Here is a 25,892-nt window from a genome sequence, read left to right as displayed (position 1 = left end):
GGGCACACGGCAGCGCGGGGAGAGGAGGAGGAGGTGAGTGCAGCTCACCCCCGCCCCTCTCCATAGAGAGTAATGGCGCACGGCGCCGTAATACGGGGAAAGATAGGACAGGTCCTATCTTTCCCCGGGCTACGGAGCGGTACGGTGACGCACGTGTGCTGCACCGTACCGCTCCCGTACAGGGCCGTGAGCCCATAGAAGTGTATGGGGGACGTATATCGGCCGTATATACGTCCCCCATACTGTAGTGTGAATGTAGCCTAATACTGTATCTGTGTGTGGATGGCCGAAACAGTGCTGTCTACAGTTGGGAGTCTCTTCCTTATGGAATAGTTATACTGGTCTGGCTTAATCCCACACCATATCTTTAGACTTCTTGTAGGTCATACTTGATGTTAAGGGGGCTGCCTTTCAAGGTAGCAAAAGGAGGCATTGTTTTCCATTTAACACCTTGGAAAACTTATTTGCATTCTTCCCAGTATCTGTGTGTGTGTGAATTTATTTTTGTGTAGGCGCTGTATGAGGACTGATTTGTCAAGATTTGTGCAGCGCTGCAGAATCTGTGTGCGCTATATAAATAAAGGAATTATTATCTTTATTATTATGAGAAAAAAAGATTTAGATTTGCTTTTAGAATAGGGACCTCCGTAATCCAGAAACAAAGTGCAGTGAGGTTGAACTATTGTCGTACAGATCTGTATAATACCCAGCTACGATTCTAGTGTGCACACCTAATAGCAAGTCCTTGAGCTGGCAAGGCAACAACTTTCAACACATCACAAATTCTGTTTTGCCGATTATCATCTTTTATTAGCATTACTTATCACACAGCCATGGACAATAATAAAAGTAGTCCTGGCAGATAATAAGGCCATGGGAAAGGTCAGAGAAGGAAGATGCCGTGCAGGGGATGAGTTTTTGCAGCCCATGTGTCATCAGTGGGTCAGTTCCATTCATGTGCCGAAGACAATGTCATAAAATCTATTGCCATGTGTATGAGCCCATAGAAAAATATGGGAATATGTGCTAGATGTGAAATCATTGGCTAACACATATCAAAAATACACATTTATGTGCATGCCCACTCTAGAGAGAGGGGTGGTCATGTGATGTTGTTCTCTGTGTAGCTAGCATGTCCTATTTGCTGTGTGAGTGCAGAAGTCTTCTGCAAAGAAAAGAGAGGTAGAAGAGCTACCCTGTTCTTTTTCTGCCCCCCATGCCAAATGCGTAGCATCTGCATAACTTTTCTCTCTCTAAACCTCAAGCGTTATCATACTTCACTTCACAGCAGGGAATCTGTTGAACCTTAGTGCTCACACAACACAGACTACACTTTATGTAACTATTTCACTGCTGGTTTATACTACTTATTATATACTCCTATGTTTTGGATTTACTTGTTGTATTCTCACTGGATTTGCTGCTAAATTACTTCATGAGAGAACACAAAGCATCAAGGGAACTACGGGCAATTTGTAATTTATTCATCTTCAGGGCACAGAGTTAAGTCTCTACCCACTTCACTGCTTCTAAAGAAGATCTTTGACAGAACAGAAAAATGTCATAACTCTGGAAAGAAAAAGGTGAGAATCACAATATGGATATTGTTCTGATGACAAATTGTTAAAAATTATTATGAAATCTGAGTTACACTTAAACCCATTCACGGCTGCCATACGGCTATATGTGTCCTATTTGAACAAGCCCTGTGCAGGACATTTATAAACATCATGACAGTGGACAATGGATATATCTCATGAACCCTTTAATATGATATATGGATGCTTCACAGAACAAGAGATATCCACCCTTAAAGTTGTTGTACAAAATTTTTTTTATGTACAGCTTACTATTTTTGATTGTAACTTTAATAGTGAATATCTCCGGTTCTGTGAATCATCCATACACAATCCTTATATCATATTAACGGGACTCTCCTGTTTATTATGACACTTGAACTGTCTTTCTTTTCAGTAAGATATAATGTTCATACTGTATACCAAAATTACTTGGTGCATTTTCCATGTTTTAAAAAGGGTTCCCCAGCGACATACAAGGATCGACATGAGTACAGCGGAACCCTGTGCTCTTGATCCATGGGGTTTCCATCACTGATGACACCCTCCAATCAGCAGGTTAGCCTCTATCCTGTGGATTGGAGTTAACTTGTGTGTTGCTGGAGAACCCCTACCACTCTTACCCTACCATCCTACCTAATCAAGGATCTACCTCATAAAGTTACTCCATGCCCCAGTTGCCTGAGTTGATCTGGCGATTGGCACATATTCAGCATCAGCTGCGCAGGCTCTTCCCAAAGCCGCCAATATGTGCATGTGCCAGATTCATTCTTTTTTACTAGGCATATCAGTGGCTTTGGGAAGCGGATGTACAGCTGAGGGAGGAAGTGCGCTGAAGATGCGCTGGTAGGAGGATCAACTCAGGCAACTGAGGCAAGGCTACTCTATACCCCAGTAACTTCTGCAGATCATTTTCAAATAACAAAGATAACCTTTTTATGTGAAATTACTGAATGGCAGTCTTATTGAAAAATAATATCGGGTTTAAGAATTAGAGCAGGAACCTACCATCGGATCTACCTTATTTCTTTTGTGTAGTCTAATTTTGAGGGGATTGTTATTTTCAACCTTTTATGGTTCAACAGTTTTATAAAATGACACACAATTGTAAAACTTTATATGAAGCAGTATAGGTTTTGATAAATAGTCATAAGTATACAAATATAATCATTATGCTGCAGATTACATTCAGTTAGTTGTTATATAACAAGTAGAAGAACAAAGGCAATGGCACAAACGGCCAAAAGTGAAATACAAGGGTCAACCTTTTTGACCAAATAAAGTTAGTTAATTTTTTCATACAAATAGGGTGTGTTTTTGTATATTAATCCACAGAGATAGTAACCTATTGGAGTAACATTGACCATTACCAACTCTAAGAAGATTTGTAGCTGTCCCCGGTATTCCCTATTTTGGGACTCTTAGGGTGCCAACAGTAGCATAGTAATTTTCTACACAGCATGTAATATAAGATAAGATTATTCTTTATTATTGTAATATTATGTATAATAATATATTGTTATAAAGGCAGCATGGTGGCTGAGTGGGTAGCACTTCTGCCTTGCAGCGCTAGAGTCCTGGGTTCGAGTCCCACCCAGGTCAACATCTGCAAAGAGTTTGTATGTTCTCTCCGTTTGCATGGGTTTCCTTTGAGTCCTCTGGTTTCCTCCCACAATCCAAAACATACTGGCAGGTTGTTTAGATCAGAGGTCCCCAACCTTTTTTGCACCAGGGACCGGCTTTAAGCTAGACCAGTTTTCCATGGCCCGGTGGGGGCGGGGCTTTGGTCATATGGGGTGGGGTTATGGAGGGGTGGAGCTTATAATATAAGATATCAGGGAGTGTCTGGACCAGATCCATCATATTGGTTTGGTGTAAAAATAAAGCAATGCAAAATGCATACAGCGTATCGCCATGTAGTTTAAAATGCATACAGCATACCGCCATGTAGTATAAAATGCATACAGCATACCGCCATGTAGTATAAAATGCATACAGAATACCGCCATTTAGTATAAAATGCATACAGAATACCGCCATGTAGTATAAAATGCATACAGCATACCGCCATGTAGTATAAAATGCATACAGCATACCGCCATGTAGTATAAAATGCATACAGAATACCGCCATGTAGTATAAAATGCATACAGAATACCGCCATGTAGTATAAAATGCATACAGAATACCGCCATGTAGTATAAAATGCATACAGAATACCGCCATGTAGTATAAAATGCATACAGAATACCGCCATGTAGTATAAAATGCATACAGAATACCGCCATGTAGTATAAAATGCACACAGCGTGCCACCAAGTAGTATAAAATAGATACAACGTACCGCCAAGTAGTATAAAATGCATACCGAGTACTGCTATGTAGTACAAAATAGAAGCCCTGATAAATATCACAAATGCTGCATATACATACAGCATATATACACATAAACAAACAGTAGATACAGCATATACACATATACACATACATATATACACACATACATACACACACACACACATATTACATATATTTACACATATATACACATATTACACATATATACACATATTACACATATATATGCAAAAATAAAGTAACCTTACCTCTCTGTAGCGGTGGTGGCGCGGTGAGGTAGCTGGGAGCGGGTAGGTCTTGAGAGCCGGGAGGCTAGGGAGCCTGGAGCTTAAGCGTTGGCAGGGGGAGTTGGGAGCCGAGAGCCTGGAGGGGGGGGGGGGGACGTTAGCGGAGCCGGGTTGAGACGGGAGTGGAAGGGGAGCCGGGAGCAGAGAGCCGTAAGCGGGTAGGTCAAGAGCCGAGAACCGGGAGCGGGGTGGCAGAGGGAGCAGAGAGCCGGGAGCGGTAGGGGAGCTTGAGCAGGGGCAGGGAGCCGAGAGTCTGGAGGGGGGGGGGGCGTTTGCAGAGACAGGTTGAGGAGGGAGCGGAGAGCCAGGAACCGGAGGGAGCGGAGAGCCAGGAACCGGAGGGAGCGGAGAGCCAGGAACCGGAGGGAGCAGGGAGGATGTTAGCGGAGGGAGTGGGAAAGGAGCCTGGAGCTTGAGCGGGGGCAGGGGGAGCAATGAGCCGAGAGCCTGGAGGGGGGGGGAGCTCGGTGCCGGCAGGGTCTGGGGGCCGTTGTAAGGTGCCGGCGGCGTCGCGGAGCAAGGTGCCGGACAGAGGGCTGCAACATGGTCCCGTCCGGTGCGGGAGCTCAGTGCTGGCCGGTGCCGCCCCTGCGCGGACCGGCTGGTGAACTCCAACGGCCCGGTCCTGGTCCGCGGACCGGCGGTTGGGGACCTCTGGTTTAGATCATGAGCCCCATGGGGACAGGAACCAATTTTGCAAACTCTGTGCAGCGCTGTGTAATCTGTGTGCGCCATATAAATAAAGAATTATTATTATTTATTATTATTAGTCCCACAGTGGGGAAATTCCCACTGTACCAGTGTTGTCTATGAGATTTATGATAATCCTGTAGACATATTGGGGCAGATTTATCAAGCTGTCTGAAAGTCAGAATATTTCTAGTTGCCCATGGCAACCAATCACAGCTCTGCTTTAAAATATTCATGAGCACTGGTAAAATGAAAGCTGAACTGTGATTGGTTGTCATGGGCAAATAGAAATATTCTGACCCATTGGGTCACATTTATTAAAGCATTTGCGCCAACTTTTAAACTTTTATATAAATGTGATATCTTTGTGATTTTGCCAACCCAGAAGGAGGTGTCATTCGGGGTGTATGGTGAAATCCGTAAAAACGGAGCCCACAAGAAAACAGTGGCAATTTTATGTTTATGGCAATTTTACTACTTTTTTTTCAGCTTCCTATTACACGGCATGCAATATTAAATGATGCCAGTAGGAAGTATAGTTTTTTAAACAGAATGCAACCCCATGTAAATTAAAAAATAATAAGTAATGGCTTTTGAAAAGAGGGAAGCAAGAAATGCATTATGATGCAGAATTCAACTTTTTCAATGCAAACGTTGAGCTGCATTAAATGCATTAATCAGTTTCCAGCCAAGTTAGTCTGATTTCTGGTGCTTGTGGAATGGCTGTGAAATCACTGCTGGTGTATATCCTACAGCCATTACACTACTTGTTACAAGCTGGCATCTAAGGCTGACTTGTTTAATGGGGGTCTTTCAACTCTTCCCCCATGGCAGTATTCAATGGAGAAATAGTTTGGGTAATTATCAACCACCAAAGCCTTTTGTCCTTGGGGAGATGAACTGTGGCCAGAGGCTCTTTTCTAGATTCCTCCTCTGCCTTCTTTCGGATCAGTGGCACATCTTACATCTAGCCTTGAAACTATAGGTCTCTAGTTCTCAATGTGGATTTTGTACCAAGGAGATTTTGCTGTATGATGTGATTTCTAAAGGTAACAATGATGCAACAAAGCTTAGATGTATATGGCTTTTCCAGAGGAAGGGTGGAAGGGAGAGGGGTATTTTATGTATGCTGGTACATTGATTGTCAGCTTCAGTAAATTAACTGAAAAATTGAAAAAATAATATGCAAACAACATCAGTGCTTGCCACCTTAAAAAAATAAAACTGCATTCAGTATTAGACACAACTAGTACGACAATTGTAATGCTATTAGTTGATTCAGTATATTTAGTGTATTTTTTATATAACCAAGTTAAGTTAAAAAGATCAAATAACCCAAAATGGGCAGCGTAGTATTAAATTAAATGAATAAATCATATAATCCACAGGGAAGCTTTCTTGTATTGAATAATTTGTGGACTTAACTATTTCAGTCCTATTTAGTATTAGCCATTCACTCACCCTGGAAATCTGAAAATCAACACCTTGGCTGGAGACGGCAGAGCATGGCCAAAAATAACCCTGTAGTATGTGTAGTATTAAGTGGAGGAGGGGTCATTCATAGACTGGAATAGATAACAGAGAGATAAGAGAGATTTTATTTTGTTATTTATTTTTATTAAAACAAGGACTAGTTTGGATTTACAATTTTTGAAAATATGAGCAGACTCTGTGTATAGTAGGTACATTTACATATTTCAAGTGGAATGCTGGGAAACTCTGTATTATTGTCTTTTTATTGTTATTCGGTGAATCCTTGGCGTGGTTGAGCTCCTTTTTAAAGGGTATGTCCACTTTCAGCAAATAATTGATATGGTTTATACAACTTTCCAATATACTTTCTCATGGTTTTATAATTCCTCATGGTTTTCTAGATCTCTGCTTGCTGTGTTGCTATATAAAGCTTCTAGGCTTACTTTCAGTGGATCGAAATCATGGTCATGTGATGGATATGAAGGTGCACAAGCCACATACCTGAATATAAGCCGAGCTTTTCAGTAAAATTTTGACTTTTTTTTGGTTGTAAAAAAAGCCTCACTTGGTTTATCCTACAGTAAATAAAATACAAGGAATTTTTTTTATCTTTCACACAAAACAATATACAGCTCAGTATGTCAATATATATATACACACACAATCTATAATGTGTACAATTTATTTGCATACACTTACCCTCTGACATTCCCTGCGGCTTCATGTGTAACAGAGCAGACAGAGGCGCGTCCATGCACTCTGCCCGCACACACTCTATGATGCCATAGGTGGTGGCACTGCCGCCTCATATTGTGTGTAGGGGCTGGGTACATGGACACCTCTCTGCCTGCTCTGTTACACGTGAAGCTATGGGGAGAAGAAGAGCCGCAGGGAGTGTGGAGGTAAGTACTGAGTTTTTTTTTAATATAACGAGGGGGTGGTCCAATATAACCAAAACACAAGAAAAAGAGTGCATTCAAATGGCTCAAAAGGTATTGCAAAAACATCAAATTTTATTTAGTACAAAAACAAACAATCAGTGACATACTAAAAACAATTAAAAATACAAAAATGTATATACCAGAACAATGTCCAGTGACCTGGTGTAGGTACACCGTGACTGCCTACTGTCAATCACTCAGTAGTGATATTGTCCCTCCTCAAAGAACAACCCTCAGCCTGATCATTGCACACAGAATATATATAAGGTGCTAAATATGCTTGAGTATAAAAAAGTAAAAGGGTGGATACTGGTGATGATACAGGGGTAAGCGCGACAGTGATCAAGGGAAAAAAAGGAAGTTCGGAAAATGAGAAGTTACCACATGAAGGTCTACATGCTGTCAAGGGAGGTAAGCAAGGACAGAGGCACTGGGCTTCCCACGCGTTTCGTCGCCACAAAGGGCAACTTCCTCAGGGGTATATGAGGGGGTGGTCCAAGGCATTTCATTACTGTGGCGGCTGCACATTACACAAACAATATAAATTATTTGCTGAAAGTGGACAACCCCTTTAAGCTAACATATGAATAGCACAAAGAATATGGAAGGGGGAAAAATGTAAGTTTTCTAGGGGCACATCGACTATAGTATTATCTTTTGCTATCTAGCTGGGGTGTAATAGGAATTTTTGAAGTACAGCAGAGTCAGCAGTGGATTGAACAGCACTAACACTTATGTAATGTTGTATGGTTACCTTACACATTAGTAGCAATGACAGAACAATAACAATTATTACGGACGGATGGGCACGCCACAAACATATACCAACACAGAAATGTCAAGCGAATGTGGCAGAGCTGATGATTCCATATGCCATATGATGCGTGGACATGACTCCAATAGCCTCTCAAGTAGTTGCAGCCCCCAATAGAGCACTGTGACTATTCTATTAATTGGGACGTTGTTTCGGCAGCTCGCACACATCCTCATGGGCTCATGCACACAGCTGTGGATTATGGGGTGGTGCATGCGCTGACTGCTTGGGTCCTAATGATCTAGCAGGTCCTATTCATGCCCAAGTGTGTTTGTGTAGTTCTTTCCAATTGTCATTGGCATATGAGCGGAGCTCACCCACCAATGACCTACGCCCACAAATGAAACCACAGGCCCGTTGTATATGGCCTGCACCCTGCTCAGGATGTCGGCTCACCTCTGATCTGATATTGATTACCTATCAAGGAATGCCTTTATGTTTATAAACCTCCATCTTACACCTATCTGTGTACATTTGGAAGGGCACATTTAAAAGCTGTTATGCATTTTTTAAATTAAAGTTACTAAATACAATGGACACGGATGCAACAAAAGTGTCATGGTCCCAGGTGCAAAAGTTTCCCTTGACCTTTCTAAGCACAGTTTCCCAATGCAAATTAATACTTTTTAGCAGCTCACATTGATGCAGCACTTTCAGACATATAGCCTTCGGTTGGAAGCTGAAACATGGTGGCATGGGAATAATGCCCATTTAACTTTTTCACAATTTGGGCGTGCCACTGATTCTTATGTATATATTTATGTGAGGATTATCATCATTGTTTCTCTTCTGTTAACCATGGTTATCTCTAAAGAAACATGTGTAGTCATCATTGCACTGCAGAAAACTGGCCTAGCAGGGAAGAGTATCGCAGCTAGAAGATTGCACCTCAGTCACCAATCTATCGTATCATCAAGGAATTCAAGGAGAGAGGTTCCATTGTTGCCAAAAAGGCTCCAGGGCGCCCAAGAAGGACCAGCAAGCACCAGGACCGTCTCTTAAAAGTGTTTCAGCTTTGGGATCGGGCTACCAGCAGTGCAGAGCTTGCTCAGGAATGGCAGCAGGCAGGTGTGAGTGCATCTGCACGCACTGTGAGGCGGAGACTCTTGGAGCAAGGCCTGGTGTCAAGGAGGGCAGCAAAGAAGCCACTTCTCTCCAGAAAAAACATCAGGGACAGAATGATATTCTGCAAAAGGTACAGGGAGTGGACTGCTGAGGACTGGGGTAAAGTCATTTTTTCTAATCAATCCCCTCTCCGATTGTTTGGAACATCGGAGAAGACAAGGTGAGCGATACCACCAGTCTTGTCTCATGCCAACTGTAAAGCATCCTGCAACCATTCATTTGTGGGGCGGCTTCTCAGCCAAGGGAATTGGCTCTTTCACCATCTTTCCTAAAAACACATCCATGAATAAAGAATGGTACCAGAATGTCCTCCAAGAGCAACTTCTCCCAACCATCCAAGAGCAGTTTGGTGATCAACAATGCCTTTTCCAGCATGATGGAGCACCTTGCCATAAAGCAAAGGCGATAGCTAGATGGCTCAGGGAACAAAACATAGAGATTTTGGGTCCATAGCCTGGAAACTCCCCAGATCTTAATCCCATTGAGAACTTGTGGTCAATCATCAGGAAACAGGTGGACAAACAAAAAACAACAAAATGTGACAAAAAGCAAGCAATGATTGTGCAAGAATGGACGGCTATCAGTCAGGATTTGGCCCAGAAGTTGATTGAGAGCTGCCAGGGAGAATTGCAGAGGTCCTGAAGAAGGGTCAACAGTACACTGCAAATACTGACTTGCTGCAGTAACTCATTATAAGTGTCAATAAAAGCTTTTGTTACTCATAATATGATTGCACTTGTATTTCTGTATGTGATAAAAACATCTGACAAACCAGAGGGTAACAGATCCTTCGAAAATATAATATTTATGTCATTCTCAAAACTTTTGGCCTTGACTGTAGTCACTGCTATACAACCCTATCTGTTTCCTAGCTGGAGAGTGGCCCCCAAAGTCCAGGGGCCACCACCCCCTCTGGTAGCTGCTCCTCCTCCACAACATTTACTATTATGTATAAATGGTGAACTAGAAGCCGAGGCGACTCCCAGCCTGAGCAGAGGGAAGAGGCTGCTGCTCCTCCTCACACTCACTGAGCCGCTCTCTCAGATAAAGCAATAGTTAAACCCCCTCTCCTGCCCTGATTGGCCGAGAGACACAAAGCCCTAGTAACGGAGGCCGGACGTGGATTGGCTGGCGGTTACCAAGACGGGCGACTTTAAGAGAGCGGACACAGAGTGCAGGGGCCGGGGAGAGGCTGACACCAGGGGGCAAGGGAGGAAGAAGAAGAAGTGCTGAGGCGGCCGCGGCGGGAGGAGGGAGAGTGCTGGAGAGTAATGCGAGAGAGGAGCAGGACAAGAGGATTATCCGGGGCAATGCCAGGGGAACAAGGAGCAGCGCTCTCCCTGTGACCCGGGGATGGAGAATCAGGAGCTGATCAGCGCAGCGGAGATTATCAAGGGTAAGAGACAATGCACACTAGTGCGGTATACATGCGCCCGATCAGCACTATATGGAGTTACATCTGCATCCAGTATCCATTCCACATCCTGCGACACAGTCCCAAAAGTATCTGCTCCCACCCTCTCTCCAACAAAGAACAATGAATCAGAGTTGTAAATCTCAGCCCCATACATTGAAGGTGTCACAGCCTGAGCCCACCTCCCATCATATATTCATATAGACAGATATAGGATACGTATGACACAGAGATTTGGCGTAAACGCTTCAGTTTCTCCAGCGCAGGATTTGGGGCAGAAAATCAGAAATGGATAAGAGTTGACAATCTCATTCCCAGTAGGAAAGAAAATTCAGTAAAATAAATGAACCCTTGGCCTAGACTTTCAATTATTGTAACTTATTCTCACCTAGGATTTCACCGATTACAGCATTTATATAGAGAATTGTGTGGATTTTCATTACAGGATTTTTCCCTCCACTTCTACCATGAACAATACATCCCATATAGATGTACCCTTACATTAAAGATTTGTTTCATCAATGACTCTAAATGGAAAAGGATGTGGTCACAGATTGTTAAATATTAATAATATGAGTTATTTTATAATAACAGTGATCCAATATTATGATCTAATTTCTCCCCTTATTATTTCTATTACAGAACTGAATATAATATATGTTATTAGTGTGTGTATTGCGCTCAGTTTACTTTCAGAACCTGTTTTCTTGTAAAGTGGATTGTCCCTCCGGTCCACTTCCTGTATTGTGAGTCCTTGTGCTGATACATTCTTTGTCCCCATAGTAACGAAACACAAGTGTTTCACAAGAGAAGCCTCGGCCACACCAAGTGTTGGGACATGAATCGATGTTAGAATAGTAGAACTACGGTATACAGACTATAAAATGTGAACAAAGCGCACTGTACAAAGGGTCGGGCAAGTATAGGGTGTTTATAAGCTGCCCCTAAAAAATCTTCAGCAGAACCGAGGCAAGTGTGAATCCCGAATCCCCTGCAAATAATAAATAATAATAAACTTTATTTGTCCCAAAAAAGTGAAATGAAAGTATCACATCCACATACATACACATAACACAATAATAATACACCACTTGGCTCACTCCTCATAAATATCTATGAGGCTACCTGCACAGAAACATTGGAAATAAATGGACGTTTGTGTCCCCTTCTTGCATCCGTTTTCATGCATACTCATGAACTATGACATGCTCTACTTTTAAGCGGATTGGTTGCGCTGTCCTTTAACATAGGTTTGGCATTTAGTGCAGAAAAACGGACTGATTTAGTTCACAAATTGGACGGCGCAGCTGATTTTTACGGTCGTCTTCATCTGCTCTAAGAAATAACAAGGAAACTGCCCAACATAAAATAAGATGCTCCATAATTGTTATTTCTTGGTGATACAATTATTTAATAAACACCAGTTTCACCCTATATAGTCACTAAATAGTCTTCCATGAGAAAAGAGATTTTTGGAATATAGATTTGTTTATTCTGATAATCTTACACGTGTGTTGGTAGTTTCCAATTTCTGGAGAGGCAGAGAATAGTGGATGACAATGTGAACAGAATCACTTTCCTGTAACTAATCCTGAATATCTGATTATCCGCCCTTGATGCCATATTAAAGGAGCTTTACTGTATCATTTCTGCAGTAGCTGTCAACAACTATATTTGTGAAGGAGATTTTAGTAGATGTTATGTTCTGCATTAAATCCATGACCTTTGGACCACTTTGGTTGCTGAATTACGATCATACTACTAAGTTGTTCCTGTAACCAATACCTCCACAATACATGACCCTATCTGTGTGCGACAGACCCTCAATATCAAGACAGATGCTTAACACTAAGCAATGTCCAATTCTTCTCATTCTAGATCGCTTGTACTTTGCAACCTTGAGGAACAAACCAAAAAGTACCATAAATACACACTACTTCTGTACCGACGAGGAGCTGGTATATGAGAAGTAAGTATGGCTGTTTTCTAGGTCTGTTATATATTGTAATTATAATATGTCATTACTTTGGAGTCCAACTCCTTTCTTGAGGGCTAACACCACTCAATTCCAAATGATTTCATAAGTATCCACTGGGTACGCCAGGGAATGGCAGCCCCTCCTAAATCTCCCATCTGCTCAAGATCCCCTGCAGCCTCCCTTGCGTCATCTGATGTCCTCTATAGATTCCAGTCTCATTCACATAGGAGGGGATTGGGAGAAAATGCCCAGCAGAGGCATCTGCACAGGGCACTGGACTAAATAAGGCCAGTATATTACACATCATACAGAAAAACTTGTTCAACTTGTCTGCAACTATTCTTGAGCTACAATTTATCAAACACATCATAAAATCATAGATAGGTTGCAGGAAAGTTGTTGTCTAAATGTAGATTTTTCAAAATATGGTTTTGGTGAAAATGGTGGTGACGGGGGTTATTTCTATCTGTGTGATAAGTGTTTAATCTTGTCTACGCTTTTGAACTTGAACATTTATGTAACGAATGGGTTAATAGTCTGTCTAGTCATTGTAAAAGCAGCCTTCCAGGTTGCAAAGTGTTGTGGGATAGCATCTCATGGGCATGTGACATGTGGCTAGCCTTTTGTTACTATGATAAGCCAGAAGTCTGTCTTTTCTCGCTCTTGTATTACAAAATACTGTATATACTCGAGTATAAGCCGACCCAAGTATAAGCCGAGACCCCTAATTTTACCACAAAAACCTGGTAAAACCTGTATTTTTTTTTACTCCAGTATAAGCTGAGTTTGGGTTTTCAGCACATTTTTTTGTGCTGAAAAACTAGGCATATACTCAAGTGTACATATATATATACACTCGAGTAACTTTATTATAAGAGCTCAGCTTATCTGCTTACATTTTTTTGGTTAACAATCGTGATGACTATTTCCAATACCACCCACAAAATTGTGCCTTCAACTGTGGAGGCATGTCTCAAAGACCACTGATAATGTTTGACATTGCCATTGCATAGTACGATGCCTTTTTCTTATGACTAAACCAAATATTAAAGGGGTTGGCCACTTTTCAATGAATCTCTTCTATTAGACATGTCTCAGGTAATATATGTACCTGTGTCTTTGCCTCACTCCCCTGTCCTCAGCATGCTGTCCTATACATATACACATAGATGCAGTCTTTCACTGCTTTAGGCGTTTCTTATAGCTTCATCTAGTGTGCCTCAATCTATTCTCACTGACACAGACTGAAAGAGGGGATGGGGGAGGGAGCAGGATGACTCATATTCTTCTACTGCAGGCTCCACCTGTTCGCAGAGCTCAGAGATCTAAAGAAAGAAGCATGGGGGGGTCTGAACACAGTGCAAAAGTAAGTAGCAGAACTGCTAAATCACTTGATGAACATTCGGGGATTGTCTACAAGGCAGTAAAGGCACATGGGCAAATTCCGCAAAAGAGTGGACAACCCTTTAACAATGGAACCAAACATGGACCGGAAGCAGAGGAGTATTAGTTGAAATATTTAGTATATAAACTATATAGTATATAGACTAAAATAAAATAACAGAATAGGTAATAAATGTCTTATTTCTGGGCCCCCCCCCCATCTGTAAAAGGGGTTCTGAGTGCAGTGCTTGGCTGTTTCCATCCTCTACATAAAGATTGATTGAAGCTGTATTGTGCAAAAATGAATGGCCATCTACCCGAACTTTGCCGTACTCCATAATCTTAGTGAGCAGTGAAGGATTGATACTGCAAAACTGACCACGATAACTGAACTTGACTCTCTCACATTCTCACAAATTTTCACATTTTCTCCGGGCCACGCCGCCCCCCTTCACGCGCCATGTGAAGATGGCAGATTGAGGGAAAATATTTGCAAGTGCTAGCAATAAGCGCAGAGGCCCTGATAAATATCCCCCCATAGACTTTAAATTTAAAAGAAAAAAAGGTGTTCACAACTACTATACTAGTGATCAGTAGGAATACTGTACCTCCATTAGTTCCGTAGTTGTAGCCTAATTTTATGTCTAGTTAAAGTTGGTGTGTCAGCTTTTTTATTTAGTAAATCTTTATTTTCCTTTATATTTCTTTTTGAGCATCTTGTTTTTGAATCCTGTGTTGTACCTCTGCTTTGTTATTCCTTTATCAAGAGGAGGAGTAACGCCCAGTTGTCAATTTATTCATACTTTTCTGGATGCAATAACGGAGGTTTAACACAAAGTTTTCTGCAATTTTTGAAGTCATACCCAGGATTGTAGTGAAAATTGAGAAGTAGTAGATAGACATGTACACTCACCGGCCACTTTATTAGGTACGGGTTGGATCCCCTTTTGCCTTCAGAACTGCCTCAATTCTTCGTGGCATAGATTCAACAAGGTGCTGGAAGCATTCCTCAGAGATTTTGGTCCATATTGACATGATGGCATCACACAGTTGCCGCAGATTTGTCGGCTGCACATCCATGATGCGAATCTCCTGTTCCACCACATCCCAAAGATGCTCTATTGGATTGAGATCTGGTGACTGTGGAGGCCATTTGAGTACAGTGAACTCATTGTCATGTTCAAGAAACCAGTCTGAGATGATTCCAGCTTTATGACATGGCGCATTATCCTGCTGAAAGTAGCCATCAGATGTTGGGTACATTGTGGTCATAAAGGGATGGACATGGTCAGCAACAATACTCAGGTAGGCTGTGGCATTGCAACGATGCTCAGTTGGTACCAAGGGGCCCAAAGAGTGCCAAGAAAATATTCCCCACACCATGACACCACCACCACCAGCCTGAACTGTTGATACAAGGCAGGATGGATCCATGCTTTCATGTTGTTGACGCCAAATTCTGATCCTACCATCCGAATGTCGCAGCAGAAACAGAGACTCATCAGACCAGGCAACGTTTTTCCAATCTTCTACTGTCCAATTTCGATGAGCTTGTGCAAATTGTAGCCTCAGTTTCCTGTTCTTAGCTGAAAGGAGTGGCACCCGGTGTGGTCTTCTGCTGCTGTAGCCCATCTGCCTCAAAGTTCGACGTACTGTGCGTTCAGAGATGCTCTTCTGCCTACCTTGGTTGTAACGGGTGGCGATTTGAGTCACTGTTGCCTTTCTATCAGCTCGAACCAGTCTGCCCATTCTCCTCTGACCTCCGGCATCAACAAGGTATTTCCGCCAACAGAACTGCCGCTCACTGGATGTTTTTTCTTTTTCGGACCATTCTCTGTAAACCCTAGAGATGGTTGTGCGTGAAAATCCCAGTAGATCAGCAGTTTCTGAAATACTCAGACCAGCCCTTCTGGCACCAACAACCATGCCACGTTCGAAGGCACTCAAATCACCTTCCTTCCCCATACTGATGCTCGCTTTGAACTGCAGGAGATTGTCTTGACCATATCTACATGCCTAAATGCACTGAGTTGCCGCCATGTGATTGGCTGATTAGAAATTAAGTGTTAACAAGCAGTTGGACAGGTGTACCTAATAAAGTGGCCGGTGAGTGTATGTTCTTACTATTATGATTCACACCTGGTTTTGGCTTCCAAAACTACAGGAAAAAAAAACAATGGGGCTTATTTACCAAAGGGTCTCTTGGCCACATTTCCGTTGGTTTTCCCGATGTTTTTTCGTGTATCGCGCCACTGGACAGGTATTTAGTAGGTTGTGCGATTGTGTCGCGCGCGAACAGATTTAGTCACAATGGCGCCGGCTTACGTGAGACACAAGTCGGGGGGGGGGGCACCGAGGGATTTAACTTAAAAATTGTGTCGCAAGCCATGCACTTACATGCATCGGGAGGAAGATGGTGAACTCTGGCGGACCTGAGTGGTGAGGCGACACATGCAGGATATCGGGCACACGATCTTCTTGAATCGTGGCACAGTGCATTGTAGTCAGACAATGCACTTTCGGGATCTCCTCAGGACCGGGTAAGTAAATGTGCCCCAATGTGTCCTAACCCTTTGAGATGAAGCGAGAGGCATATGCCTGAAGGGAAAATCCTTAACTGATTTTAGGGAAACACTTCCTTTATAATGTGCTGTAAGATCCAAACTAAAGGGATTTCAGTTCCTTCCATGGATGAAAGCAAATAGATGAAGACTTGGCAGTGGAAACAGTGTAAAGATTTAGGTCTAATGGTGCAGAGGAAGTATGACAATCTCTGGTCTAGTGAACATGTTGTCATGCAGCATTGACCTACTTTTCTGTAATGGGCCTCATCATTGTAACTTCCGGAGGTTTTTGTTATATTTCTATTGTTTATCCACCTCCAGATTTAGAAGTAAAGCAGCAAATGGTGAAAGAAAAGATTGTGGACCATTTAATAAGGGTCGTGCTACTCACTTTTATCAGACTTTGCACTTTTTTCGGGGATTGCACGGCTTGGACAGGTATATAACAGGTGTCTGCGCTGGGTTTGTGTCGCACGCAATTGTTTTTTGGCACAGCTGCGCTGGCATCCATGAGACAAAAATCGGGGGGCGGGCTGTTGGACGATCCGACTGATTCGGACAGAGCACAGGATTTGACTTTCAAATTGTGTCGCAAACAATGCACTTAAATGCACCAGGAAGAAGAACTCCATCGGACCTGAGCGTGGAAGCGACACATACACACGCACGATCTTAGTGAATTGCGGCACAGTGCATTATCGTCGGACAATGCACTTTCAGTGAACTCAGTGGACAGGGTAAGTAAGTGTGCCCCATCATGTTTTGGAGATCCGCAGAAGTCTTTTGGTTGGGAAATATAACTGCTACCTATGATGAACAGCTCGTTCATGATGTCTGTGAATATTTGCTGGTTATTGAATAGGACATATGGCAAGTGTTTGTATGAAGAAACTGCCCCAATGCAAATTCTGTACCAGACCTGTCAATTGTTATGTATTGTTTATGGTACTGATCACTTTGTATAGGAAAAAGACACACTATTGGCCACCTAAGACCACGTTCACATGTGGCATTTGAATTAAGTTTCAAAAGTTCCTGTGATCACCCATTCAAATAATTAATTTGCTAAACACAATGTAAATGCAATCTTACTTCAATAGTTCATTGCAGCAGGAGTCTGTTTGATTGGGGCCAAAACCTCCAGGGCTTTGTTGCAACTTTACCCTCTGTATCCCCTGCCGTTAGGCCCCTGCTGGATATAACAATAAACTATGTTGGACACAGACCACAGAACCAAGTACAAATATAAAAGGAAAGGAATATTAAGGAATTAAAAGGAATATTTTAGGCCCTATCTCCTAGCTTGAATCTCAACAGTGCACAGGGGGATCCAACCTCTGGGACCCCCACGGATCAAGTAAACCATTACAACATATCGATGGAGCAGAAGGTCCTGAGTCCTGCGACTCCATTCAATACTAAGGTAGTGTTTGAAATTACAGAGAAAAAAAAAGTTTGTACTCTTTGCAACATGGAAAAATGCCTGGTCATTAATTGGACACTAAACCACTTACAGGTCCTTATGAAAAAAAATGTATATACTTACCTTGGTCCGATGCTCCCCGATTTGTTGCGTAGTGAAGTCTGCGTACTAAACCACGGCTTCGCTGCACATGCGCCGTAATTAGGGTACTTGTACACTGTAATTGGGGTGCACAGCTCTAGGCAGCACAAGAGATGGGTCCAATGCGTTTCACCAGACCCATCTCTAGGGGAGTATAAAGGTTTTTTTTTTTTTTACAAGGGCACATAGGGATTTGGTAAATGGTGATTTGGGACACTAGACTGTCCATTAGGACCTGTGAGTGGTTAAGTGTTCCATATTGCCCTGACAGGTCCTCTTTGAGTTTGTATTGGCAATCCCCCCACCTATTGGCTGCTGCACAGGTTGCACATATGTCGGTCCCTGGTAAGAGGATAGTATGTAAGATTTGTCTGATTTGTTTAGCATTGACTTTACTTATAATTACATTTATATGAATCAGTTTACACCTACACATTAGAAGCAGAGGTGTAGAGGAAAACTTAACCATATTATATTATTGCTTGACATCAAGAGGAAGAGTCCTGGCAGGTTTTTTTGTATTTCATGTTCTTATTGATTTATTTACGGTAGTTATGTATTCATTCATCACTCACATATGTTGCAGAGAAAATTATATATTTCCAAAAAATGCTATCTCTGCTGTATTTATCCACTACTAAAGCTACATAGTAGAACCCTCAAACTTGTGATAAATGGGAAAGCTTTACAATTTTGCATGTGCAATGTATACCAACATACAGTATGTGCAGTATTGCTGGATTTTGAGTTTTATACTTGAATTGCCTCCAAGTCCTACATTTAAAGTGGGACATCAATTCTTATTGTTTAGTCAGTGTTATTATACTTTACCTAAAAACCAGCTTGAAGCAGATCTTAAAAGGGTCCTACTATAAGGATCCCAACCAAGCAGCAAAGAAACCATTGTGGGAATTACTAATCAAATGTTGGTTCCGAATTTCTGTAAAATTTTTGGAGGACCATAATGTACTGTACTTGCATATGCCTCTAATTTCAGAGATAGTAAATATAATAGGACAGTGTATTCAATTTGTTGTTGTATGGCGCACTAGACATTTCATCCATACAATTTCCTCCTTTATGCACATTATATATCATTATATCATAAATCAATTTCTATTGAACCCTCCTAATCGACTGCGCTTCATGGATCATGTAGTAATTGCATAGTCAGATGACATGATATGACAGATGACAGGAATGCTGACTGTGTCATTGTGTGTAATAGGCATCTTATGGATTTCATCGTCTCTGATCTGTCTCATCTCTCTTTCTATGTGTCAGATACTAGTATAATGTTCAGAAGGTAAATGAAAGTGTATATAAACCTGCACCCTGATAATCTAACACATTGTCAGCTCACAGAACTAGATAGTTCATAATGTGTCTGCTTAGAGTCCCCGCCCACACTCTAGAATCTTACACTGACCATCACTGAGTGATAGGAGCTAAAAGAGCAATAACACTGTGTGAAAGTGAAGGGCTATTTATTGTGTTAACATCACTGGAGTATTAAAATTTGCGAATTTTCTTTCATGGCAAAACCTAAGAGTAGAGATCTAATATTTCTGACAATCAGAAGTTACTGATATCGCAAACAGGGGTTTCTTGATGTTACACTAAGCATAGAAAATACTTAAGCTGCACCCAGCATTCTCCAACTTTTTTGTGGTTGTGAATGTTTTTATTGGTATTGGTCCGTGTTAACTGGTGCAGCCGGACTGATGTTTTGGGAAATCAATATGACATCCAATTCTTTTCTTTATAGAGCTGCTTTTTTCAGTGGGACTGGCTAACCATCTGACATATGGGGGTGCTTGATTCTGAAAGGTCAGAGATGTTGGATAAAGTGTATGTATCTCCTGACTATCCCTCATACATTAATGATGAAGAAACCTGTTAGTAAGGATAAATCTGAGCAGACATGTGCAGTTACTGTATACATGTGTCACTGTGCAGTATATCTTCATTTTATCATAACGAATCGCTTATCTGAGATCACTGGTCTCATTACCATCAACTCATACACGGACATTAATAAAGCTCCTTCTCTGCTCACAATGTGATTGTGCCTCGATGTGACAAGTGTGTGTTAGGGGCCCTGGGGAGTACATTGCTAGGCAGTACGTAATGTAACAAAAACCTCACAATAGGTTAGGCGTCCCCACTGCTGATCTTGTCATATTTCCTCTTCTCCACTTCCTTTCATTCCTGATCAGCCTTCCGTGCCTTTTTTCCATAACCACTCCTTATGATATTTTTTCTGACCTACTATGAACTCAACAGTATTTAAAAAGGTAACATTATATACAATAATTCTAACAAATATACAATATATTCTACAGAACTTTACAAATCAGAGAGGACATGTCAGAGCATATACAGTAATAATAGTAAGCAAAAATAATTAATTTCCTTCACCAATATGGTAGAGATCTAGACCTTTTGATGACTGTTATGAAAGTATAAAAGGTTAAACAGGTATAGACACGAGCAATGATTTCTACTCTTAGGCTACCTGCACACAAATATGGTGCCACAAATAACCAATACTTGTAATGTTTCTGTGGTCCGTAAGCACATAATCCTTTGTTCCCAAAAATAGTCCATTTGTCGTCTGTATGTCATCAAGAGGGGCGGCAAATTATATTACTAGCTTATCCCAACCTCACATTTGTGTTACCTATAGAGTGATCCGCAAATATGGATCTCACCTGGATGACACCTGTGTGGCATGTATAAAATGCATATTCAAGGCAGATTTCCATCGGGTTTGAAGTTTTCCAACTATTTTTAAAAATTATGTAGCAGAAAAGTTTAAAAATATTAAATGATCCAACTGTCCACTTAGGATTGGCAGATGATGTGAGATTACCCGTATTACCAGCTTGCTGTATCAATATATTAAACCGGTGTCAGAATTGGAGTAGAATTGAAGCTGCTAAGTGCAGGACATGGGGTTTGGAATAGGACAATTCTAGAACGCTTGATAAATGTAGTATATTAGTTGGCTATACACATTAAGATTTTGCAACCCATCTAATGTGTATTGAATCTTCTCAGTAACTGCAGTTTGATAAATTAATGATCAAGTAGCATTTAATGATTCTTGTGTTCTCACAGAGATAAGCCAAAGAGTAGGCAAACCAGGTCTTCTTTGTCACACTAGTAGGGGTAAGAATAGTAACACCTCTGTGTCTTTCCTATCTTACAGCTTCTATGCAGATTTTGGGCCTTTGAACCTTGCATTGCTGTACAGATACTGCTGCAAACTCAACAAAAAACTCAAGGTGAGTCAATATCCATGGCTACATCTCAAAAGCAAGCATGGGTGCCTTCTGTGGACATCCCAAGTAGCTAACACTTTTTATTGTTTATTTTATCCTATTTGTCTAATTTTATCCCATTGCTTAAACTTTGTATCGATTAAATGGCAGATCCAATAGTTCCATATAAAGTTACAACACAATTATTTGCCACGATTGGTGCATTCAGTGCCGGCACAAGGGCACATCCCAGACATCATCAGAGGGCACCAGTTTGTCTTAATGTTAATTGTACCATTTGGCATTGTCAATTACAAACTTTTTTAATGCTTTTTTTTGCTACATTCAACACTGAAACCAAACTATATCAATTTGGTGTCCCGGTGATTGTACTGACCCCAAAAATAAAGGGGATGAGTTTACTGGACCACTAAATAAAAGCCTTAAACAAAGCTTGTAAGCCATGATAAATGGTGCCACCAGAAACTACTATTTGTCCTGTCGATAATAAACCCTCAGGTAACTTTGTTAATGGAAAAACTAAAAAAGATATGGCTGGTGGAAGAGGGGAGTGAAAATGCAAATTCACAAACTCTGAAAAACCTGGTCCTGAAAGGGTTAAAACAGAATGTCAGGAATGATGACAGGTCTCATTTTGTATGTATGTTGCAGCCTTACTCATGCACATATGCCCTATACATATACACTTTAATGTTCCTTGGACACGAATATATTTTTTGGCTGTGTGCTAGCCATTATGTTACGTCTATGCATGCAGCGCCATTGACTTTAATGGGAAATACGGTCATTCTTTTGAATTGCAGTATTTCCCACTACAGTATGTGCGAGCCGGTGCGGCACTGCACGGGATAGAGCATGTCCTATCTTTGGACCTATATGTTTCCTATGGGAAGGGGAGGGTTGAGAAGCGCCCACTCCCCCTCCCTTCTCCATTCGGCTGTGAGCTATGGTTAGAATCTGACCCGGTTGACCACACATCGTGTTCAAGGAGCCTAAAGATGTAAATCTGCTGGAGATTGTAGGGCAAGGTCAGTGAAGGCTTCTTTGCAAACTCTGCATTCACAATTCATTGTCCTGACAGTAACTTCTGTGGTACCTGATGAGGCTTGTCTGCCTGTACAGTGCATGGTTTTTCCTATTAATGAGTCTGTCAGGCAGTATCCAGGAGGTGGACTGGCATTAGGCGGCTGCTCTCTTAGAATAAAATAAGCCAGTGTTGGTGCTCCCCCTCCCCCATTGTATAATCTGCCCTTCCTTGCTTGTTTCATTCTGATTTTGCAAGGAATCTGAGATCCGTGAGCTCTGCACAAAAGACAAGTCTGTATCTCGGCTATGAAATCTGAGCAGAATCTTTTAACAATCCAGCTTGAGCAGCAAGTTAATGTTGCTGAATGTGCGCCCTTCCTGCCCCTTCTCCTAGCAGGAGCCTCTTTCTCCTTGACCTGGCACTGGTGACTTACCGGCCCATTACTTATTTATAAAGCAAACTATTTTTTGTAGGATCAGTTCTGTGGGAAGACTATCCCTCAGCCAATACTTGTTTTGTCTCTGGTGTAATGTCCAGCTCAGTGAGAATTGGATTCTGTACTTCTCCTTGGTTATCTTTCTTACACATAGTTTTACAAATTATTGTAGTGAGATAACACTGAGTAGATGTTGCCCTTATAAGAGACAGACCCTTCAAAATGCCCCCTTTTCACACTGTGTGCAGCACGTGGAAACAGGCCTGTATGTTGGCCCAATCCCACAGACTGCACACCTTGTACAGGATGGGAGTCCTTGCATCATACAAAAATATGATGCAAAGACTTGCTTTCTGCCAGCAGAACTGCAGCACGGCACTGTAATAGCTGATGCAAGTCATACAGAAATATATTTTTCAGTCTTCTAATATATAGTGAAGCTACGTTAGGAAATACCCTGTTATTAATGCAATTCTCAGTTAATTCTCAGTGCAAATTTTGGGAGGTTTTCTCAAAGTTTTAAATTTATTCTGGGTATTTATTCTTCACTGTTGACTCCCATAGGATGACAATGACCACAGCGGTGACACAGATAATCACGGCTCATTACAAAGCAAAGCTCTGATAACTGTATTGTAAGGGCCCATCATCAGTAGACTAGGGAAGTAAACGGTTGTGATATCCCTTAATGGAAAGCAAGCAGAGATCCTGAAAATGTGTGGATTTGATGCACAAAATTTTAACAGGTTTGGCTGAGCATATAATTATGTAAGGATGCACTGATAGCTATGGATCAGAGAGGTGGATTGTACTTCTGATCCTTATGTGCTTGGAGATCACACAGCTCTGGCTTGGGCTTCATCCCCTCCCACATGCAGCACTTTCCTCAATAGATTATACATGTTTATAGCGGGACTTCAGAAATATGCATTCAATGAATAAACTTTGCTCAAATGAGAAAACAATCAGCAAATAGGGAATATAAAGGAGTATTCTTAAGCTAAAACATAACTTTTATTAAGTCATTATCTTAAAACCTATTAATATAGAAAAAAAATTGTTGTGTAAAAAATCTCAGGTAATAAATGCAGTCAGCATCTCTCTAGACGGAAGTGTACATACTAAGATAACTCACAGAGCTTTGTCATCTGATTTATCCCGTAGGATGGAAAGTGTCTCATACTGTGGTTCAGACATATTCAGCTCGACGGTTTGGGCAGAAAAAAAGGGGGTGACTGGAACCTTTCTTAGCCCTAAAATGTCCCCTTTAACTCCCGCCCTTACAAGGGCAGTCCACAGCTGTCCCTGCTAACAAGCGCATGCCCCCTGTAAGCGCCACATTCCCTGATGCGTTTCGTCCTTTGACTCTTCAGAGGGATTAAATCTAGCTGCTTCAATACTTGATGGCATGCAAAAAATATATGTTCAGGAGCTTGCTGTAAGCCCGGCTCCAATCTTGGAAACTGCTACTCTCCAGTCCTGGTGGTGGACTTGGAGATATGATATGCAGGCTGGCAGAGACACTTTCCATCCTACGGGATAAATCAGATGACAAAGCTCTGTGAGTTATCTTAGTATGTACACTTCCGTCTAGGGAGATGCTGACTGCATTTATTACCTGACATTTTTTACACAATTTTTTTTTTCTATATTAATAGGTTTTAAGATAATGACTTAATAAAAGTTATGTTTTAGCCTTAAGAATACTCCTTTATATTCCCTATTTGCTGATATTGTTTACTTATTGAAGGGGTCAATGTATTTCAAAACCTTGTTTTGCTGTATATTCAAATGAGAAAACCCCTTTACACCCCTCATACAAGAAGGATGTGATTCTCCTTGATGCAACTGGATTTGGTTGACCATAAATCTGCTGCTTGCCTTTTAGTCCTGTCATCTGTCAAATGTAGAAATAGGGTTTCATATCCTTTAGCAGATGGCCCAGTGGACTTTTGGCTTTTATTTAATCAAAGAGGAAATAAATCTCTTGGGGAGTGATGTCTCCCAGCCTTGGTGTCACTTAGTATAGCTAAGCTTTCAGAGATGCCCCTCAAGCATTTTTACAATCTGGGACTTGTCATGCAGTCATGACCCTATAATCTGAATAGCTGTTTCTTAGCGTTCTGAAGCAAATTCTAGCCATATGCAAGTGTCTTTGCAAAATATCTAGTGGAGAAGAAGGATTCAGCTATGACCTTACCTAATTTGAGCTACAGACCCCGTTCTGATGCCATTACACATTGCGCCCCATATATATATCTTGAAATACATCTCGGTAATGAGCACAGGCCACATGTAGCCGGCATCCATAAACTTGTGGGTTATTGCTGCAACCATTCAATAAGCAAATACTTAAGGAAGTTGTTTCAGGGATTGGCTGGTTACTTGGCAAACTCTTAAAATATCATGCACCATTGTGTAAAAGCAACTTGTTTCTATTAGGGTTTACCTTTGCCCACTATAAGAAGCCTCCCTACCGGTGTAAATGAATGTTATGTTTGTCCCTGGTTTAAGTTGGTGGCAGGAACTAATTCCACTGCCATCTTGAAGAAAACATGGACATCTGATTGTCTACACCAGCAACATTGGCAACTGGTATCAGAGCTCTTAATGGAAAGTTAAGGCCTTATCCGACCAATTATCTTTGTATTGCACAACAAGGTATTGTATGGCATATTGGAGTCTTGCAAAGAAACTGGCTAACCTCATTACCTCAAACCACAAGACTTTATGTATGTGGATTATCACCAATATTATCATAAATTCTGATTGTGAAAATAACATCTTGCCACCTTGTTCATTCCCCTACTTAGTACTAAATTCACAATTCACATTGTAGTTGTACTTCAGATGTCATGACAGAAATGCTGCTTTTATATACACTTACCATTACTGACTAAAAAAACATCTGTGATGTGATTTAAAAAGGGAGGGAGCTCCTCTTTAAAATTACACCAGAACTGTCAGCTGATGG

The 25,892-nt window shown here is 41.4% G+C and overlaps 1 protein-coding gene and 1 long non-coding RNA gene across 3 annotated transcripts in view; one reads left to right on the top strand and one right to left on the bottom strand.

Annotated features, from left to right (window-relative positions):
- Positions 1 to 1,436: 1,436 nt before the first annotated feature.
- LOC140104780 (uncharacterized) lies at positions 1,437 to 11,450 on the bottom strand. The gene is made up of 3 exons (XR_011850408.1): positions 11,379 to 11,450; positions 6,374 to 6,477; positions 1,437 to 1,569 (listed from the first exon to the last, which is right to left on the bottom strand). It is a non-coding gene; the product is annotated as an uncharacterized lncRNA (long non-coding RNA).
- Positions 10,391 to 25,892, top strand: part of CDC14A (cell division cycle 14A) — a 56,957-nt gene continuing 41,455 nt past the window's right edge. For both annotated transcript variants that reach the window (XM_072128464.1, XM_072128463.1), the window contains exons 1-3: positions 10,391 to 10,661; positions 12,558 to 12,648; positions 21,383 to 21,458. In XM_072128464.1, coding sequence (XP_071984565.1) covers positions 10,619 to 10,661; positions 12,558 to 12,648; positions 21,383 to 21,458 — 210 coding nt within the window. In that variant the 5' untranslated portion in view covers positions 10,391 to 10,618. The remainder of the gene's footprint in view (positions 10,662 to 12,557; positions 12,649 to 21,382; positions 21,459 to 25,892) is intronic.

This window comes from Engystomops pustulosus, chromosome 10 (genome assembly GCF_040894005.1).
Source record: "Engystomops pustulosus chromosome 10, aEngPut4.maternal, whole genome shotgun sequence".
NCBI lineage: Eukaryota > Metazoa > Chordata > Amphibia > Anura > Leptodactylidae > Engystomops > Engystomops pustulosus.
The sequence above is the reverse complement of the archived record's forward strand: the minus strand, read 5'-3'. Positions and strand labels throughout refer to the sequence as shown.